This window comes from Polyergus mexicanus, unplaced genomic scaffold, assembly GCF_030449975.1.
Source record: "Polyergus mexicanus isolate NDT 795.1 unplaced genomic scaffold, iyPolMexi1.0 SCAF_10, whole genome shotgun sequence".
Lineage (NCBI taxonomy): Eukaryota > Metazoa > Arthropoda > Insecta > Hymenoptera > Formicidae > Polyergus > Polyergus mexicanus.
Genome location: NW_027223330.1, coordinates 7,376,853 through 7,383,079, shown reverse-complemented (window position 1 = coordinate 7,383,079; position 6,227 = coordinate 7,376,853). Strand labels below are relative to the sequence as shown.

Here is a 6,227-nt window from a genome sequence, read left to right as displayed (position 1 = left end):
AACAATTTTTTTTTATACTAATTGATTTGTCTAATTATTCTGTACATAGAAGTATTACGGTAAGATTATCGAAAACTGAATATTTTACGAAATATTTAATTTTTTATATCAAAATATGTCAGATTAAAATATAAAATAACTCAAAAAGTACTTAATACTTTATTATAGTGTTTTGGAAAGATCTCGATATCAGCTACAAGAATACTACATAAAAAATGGGGGTTTCTATTTAAGATTTTAAAGTTGACCTCCACATGACCTTCAAATGATTTTCCAAGGTCAAACCAATGGTACCATCTTATGGCCCCCTCGAAACCAAACAACTTTTGTCTGAAACATTTTTCTCTTCCGGGCTTGGTTTTTGAGATATTCGACTGGATGGATTAAAATGGGCCACCCAGTATATATATATATATATTTCTATTTATTTATCATTATATTTATATGAATGTATTTGTTTATATGAATATCGTCCTATTATTTGCGCTAATGAAAGATCACACTAGAATTTTACTAGATCCAATAGAAAACGCGGAGTCTAACGACATTTTCGTCCCTAGAAAACAAATTCTTCTATTGGATATCGAACATATGAGATGTATGAATATTGTGTGAAGCCTCCATTATGCCGCATCTTTTTTTCATTTAAGGATCATCTCTCGAATGACATATGTGATTTATGGCGCTGAGTACTGCCTATTTTTTTTTTCTTCCTTCATACTTTTTCACCGACATGAAATCATTTTGATTTTCACACGAATCATCATCGATTGAAGGTTAATGGTAATTCCCGTTGTTGATCCTAAGCTAAGGATAAGTCGTAGCGAAATTCGAGCGCGTCCGGACGACGAGATGGATAACGAGCACGTCTTGAAGAATAACATCGGACGATGTTTAAAATTAATAGTCTCGGGAGACGACGCGGCCATCGACGACGGCTGGCTAATGCTAAAGAATCTAAGGGACAGTCGAGAATTCAGCCAGCTGATCGATTGCGAGGATATGCTGAGGGATATTCTCAGGAGTCACGTACACAACATGACGGAGGTGCCGAAAATCTTGGCGTGGATGTCGACGTATGTAATTGAGAAACGTTTCAACGTCAATCCAATTTCGAACGATGTTGCCGTGCTGCTGCGAAAGACTGACATCGGTGACATGTCGCGATTGACCGAGCTTCTGAACACATTGGCGAATAACAGAGTGTATCTGCCCAGATCGGCGAATCACACAAAACTCTGCGAAGCGATAGTCGTGAGCCTGTCTTCCTTCCAAATGCCCTTGGAAACGAAAAAAATTTCAGATTTCTACGACAACACTACCAAGATTCAGCTTTTTCTCAAGACACTATGCTCGAACACAAAAAACGGAGAACGTGACATTCTAATGTTTACTTGTCTTCCGACCTTATACAATATCATCTCGGACACAAACAGAAAGCAAGAGCCAGGTCCAGGCCTTGCTGCTATATTGCAGTTGGTAGAATCTTCCGTTATACCGCAGGCAGTAGATTGCATTTTGTCCCAATCTCACTCTGATCATCAGTTAGTGCAGGCCTTAAAAGTTTTATGCAATTGGCTTCCACAATGGCGTAAAGATCGACTTAGCGTTTGGATAATGGAGTTCATACGTGGTTTGGAGAAACAACACAAATATTCCACTCTTCTTGAGCTTACAGAATCCTCGGTAGACATAGTAATGTTAATGTGCAAAGTATTACTGATACCAATAATTCGCCAGAATGCTTCCAATATTATATTTTACATTTTAAAAAGGCAAAGCTCGTTGTCAGTTGTTCAACGTATAGTTAGAAGGATACCAGCATTGATAAAAGATTTGATGAAAGAAGATTCGGATTCCAGTAAGGAATGTATACAGAATTTAGTCGATATTATGAAAATATATAGTAAAAGATTTTCGACTTGTATACCGGCATGTGGAAGTGCAGAGAATTATCCTTACCCTGTATCACCACAGATACAAGTTGTCAGAGAGCTTTATAGAGAGCCGGTATGGATAGATGAAACGAAAGAGTTTGAACCAATCGTAGAACCAGAAAGGCCATTGTCTGGAAAAGTTGGACTCTCCAATCTTGGAAACACGTGTTATATGAATAGTGTCCTGCAAACCTTATTAATGACTAGACAATTTTGCCAAGAAGTATTGAATTATCATCCTTTAAATGAAGCAGGAAAAACACCCTTGCTAGAAAAACTGCAAAATTTGTTTGCATTATTATTATACTCTAAGAGAATATGCTTGGCACCTACCGAAGTATTACGAGCTTCACGACCTACATATTTTTTACCTGGACAGCAGCAAGACAGTTCAGAATTTCTCTGGTTAATATATTATTTTTTAATATCTTTTTTACCCTTTAATACATGTAGTTAAAAAAAAATTTTATTTGCCATTTCTGTACGCACAATAGCAAATAAAAATCTAGAGATTATCATTAAATACAATTTTATTACAATTAATAAAATTGTTTCTTTTTGCAGTCATCTGTTGGATGTTTTGCATGAGCAAGAAAAATCTGCTAATACAAACTGTGGAGGAAATGATAATACGGCTACTCTTAAATGTAAGGCCGAGAAGCAAGAAGATAATGTTACATTGCCAATGGAATCAACAAAAGGTATTAAGCGTTGGACAACTGAAGAAGACCTAACGGAAGGTTTGGCGTTGCAACGGAAAACGCAATCATTGGCGGACTTTACACGAGGTGTGATAATTTTATTTTTATATACAAACAGATTGCGTTTTGTGCATCTCTCGATTTTTCTATTTATATTTATATCATATTTTATTTATAACTTAAATATTTTCAATGTTTTTGTAACAGGTGAAGAGCTAGGACAGCGGCTCAGCGATTCGCATTCGGATTCAACGGACAGCGGTATACAATCCGTGGGTGGTGAAGAAACGGGCACATATACATCGCTTGTTCATAGAGTACTAGGTGGGGAGTGTCAAATCACATACCAATGCGCACAATGTGACACTAGTTCTCGTAATACGGACAAATTTCGCGATTTGCAATTGTGTTTTCCTGAAGAGATACAAGAAAATCAAGAAGTTTCCGTTCAGGATCTCATCAACTATTATCTCACGCCGGAGAAGTTAACGGGAGAGAACAAGTATCGATGCGACAAATGTACGAAATTGTGCGACGCGCAGAGAATCATTACAATTCTGCAAGCACCCGCGCATTTGGTTCTGACGTTGAAACATTTCCGATACGATTTTGACACGCGATTGAGGACGAAACTTCGGCACAAAGTGATATATAACGATACCATACGGTTGCCGGTATCGGCAATACCGTGTACCGCAGCCGAGACATATCATTTGTACGCCGCTGTTGTGCATTCTGGGTATAGTATGGATTACGGACACTATTTTACGTACGCTTGTGATTCTAAGCAGAATTGGTACAAATTTAATGACAGCTTCGTAACTCAGACCACGTTTGAAGACTTCAAAAGCTTGAAACCGCCCGACACACCTTATATATTGTTTTATGAAAAATCGGGAGTCCGCGACGGGATCTACGAAGACGACAAACCTGAATTGTCGACTCTGAGTAAACATATACAGGAACTGATAGCAAATGACACTACGGATTACATAGAGGAGCTGAGACGCCGAGCGATAGCGTCGCAACGTAGTCAACTTCCAACAAGATCTTTAAGACAGGATAATAATTCCGACGATGATAATCCGCCACCTAGTAGCTGTCGCGGTGCAATCGACGTTCCAGCAAATCATTTCCTTTATTAAATGAGATTCTCTATTACATGAGAAAATGGCAAGTCTTGCCAATTGCGTGAACAACTCTGTTCTAACAATAAGTATTTTATATATGTGTAGATAAAAGAATTACAATCATCACAAAATAATTTTAGAAAGGCGCATATTATGGTTTTATACCATATCGTATCGCTATGAAAAACTTTTATAAGAATCGGTATTATTTTGCATTTTACATCTACAAAATGGAATATACATCACTGTACATGTTCATCACACTACTGTAACTTGACGATAGTTACGAAAAAAATGTTATGGCAGCTATATGAAATAGAATGCGAAGTGGAAACATCCAGAACTCGAATATATGCAAAACAGATTTGTATGTACATAAAATATAAACGAATACATGAAAATAATATTTATACGAACGCAAGCAGATATGTTTATGTACATGAGAGATAAGTACGCATTAAGGCTATTACAAATTAATGTTTCTATTTTCCAATCGTTAATAATGTATATAAAAAAATGTGTTTAATTGTAATTTTAAATTTATGTATTATTCAGTGATTTTTAAATTTGTGTTATTCACTGATTTTTAAATTATGTGTTACTAAAAAAAATATCGCATATGCTCTCCAATACATCTTAAGCTTTCATCTTATTCGTATTGTTTTTCTAAAACTTTATATTAATTATGCGCACGCGTATATGTGTATGTATGTGTGTGTGTACATTATTAAATAATATTTCCCTTAAATACAATTACCCTCGACAAATATTTGACGTTTTCGATTCAACTAAAATTTTATTATATGTATTGAATACCACTATTATTTCTTGTGTCACACATATGCTCAGTGCAATATTGTATGTATCTCTTTTAATTAACAGTAAATTTTGAAGATATATTTGTATTTGTTTTGCTAAAGCAGATATTTATTTGTTACATATCATAGAAGGTTATTCAAATAGTAGTTATTTTATTTAGTATCTTATGTGATGGAAAAACGAAAAAAAACTGATTTTTTTTTTTTTTAAAGACAACTCCGTTTGAATTATTTTTTAGATTAGAAATGTTAATCAGAAACGTTATTAAGGGTGAGTGAATAAAAAACAAGTGCCTCACTCTATATATACAGAATGTTACAAAATTCTGTCGACAAAAACATAATAGATTTTTTTCTTGATATGTGTATTTTATTAATAGATATATATAGTATCTTTGACAGTTTATATTCGATAGAATTTTGTAGCACACTCTGCATATGAGTTGTAAAAGTGAATTCCTGTCGATAGCTATAAGTAATTAAATAGTTACTGCAGCATATTGTTGATGTTAATGAGTAGATTCATCATCGTGACATCGTCATTAACTAGAAAATCGATAATTATTGCAGATTTTATAATACTATGTCGTGAATTTTACTATTTAGAATTTTAATATTTATTAAAGGGTATCTGAGGAGTCTGAGGAATGCTTGTGTAAAGTTACCAAGACTTGTTACAAAAATATTAAGAGAAAATGAGAAATACGACTTAATCGGCTGTGGTTTTTTGTACATTTGTTGTTTTATTACACACATAGAATGAGAGAGAGAAAGAGAGAAAACAGTATTTAATATTTAATAAGTACAGACTATCTAATATGACATTGTTATAATTGTTATATTTTGTTTGTGCTTATGAGCTTATACTGAATGCACTTAGCCGTAAAGATGTAATTTATAAAGAAAAATTAATATAACCAAGTATATATGCGTATAATCATATATACGTCTTTTTACAATATATGCAATGTTTGTCAAAATACGCCACACATTGTGCTTTTATTTATTGATGTGGTATTTATTTCCAAAGTTATATTTTTTTTCAATACAAAGAGCCTATCCGAGAAAAAATACATATAAGATCGATCATATACGGTTACATATAATTATTAATATAATTAATATAAATATCCAAAACTTGGATTTAATTATATCCGAAATGTCGGATTTAATTACATATGGCCATATACGATCTTATATAATTATATAAATTTATTTTTTCTTGGATATTTTTTTGAAATGAGGCAATATTTGTATTTATATTAGCGTTTATAGAATATAGCGCCCAAAATTACAAAAATTAAGAAAACAAATTTATTATCATCATGCTGAATAATTTATTTTAATTATAAAGAGAAAGATACTACATAATATTATATATAGAATTCGAAAACATCATAAATCTGTGATAATTTTATATCGTCATATTGACAAAATATTAATTTTTTTGATCTCGGTATTCACATTGAAATGAACATTTTGCGAAATGTTAAGCTTTATCTATAATCTTAATACAGCTACATTACTATTAAGATTGTAATATTAATAGTGCAGTTCATGTTAAATGTAATATTGGGCTAATTAAATTATACATTTTAAATGATGTCCATTTATCGTCAATGTCAACTAATATTAAAATGT

The 6,227-nt window shown here is 33.0% G+C and overlaps 1 protein-coding gene across 1 annotated transcript; it reads left to right on the top strand.

The window, feature by feature from the left end:
• Positions 1-705: 705 nt before the first annotated feature.
• On the top strand, positions 706-5,640 carry LOC138937194 (ubiquitin carboxyl-terminal hydrolase 35). Its single transcript, XM_070303201.1, has 3 exons — positions 706-2,342; positions 2,502-2,725; positions 2,846-5,640. The coding sequence occupies exons 1-3, from the start codon at positions 781-783 to the stop codon at positions 3,781-3,783; spliced, it is 2,724 nt and encodes a 907-aa protein (XP_070159302.1). The 5' UTR covers positions 706-780; the 3' UTR covers positions 3,784-5,640.
• Positions 5,641-6,227: the final 587 nt, after the last annotated feature.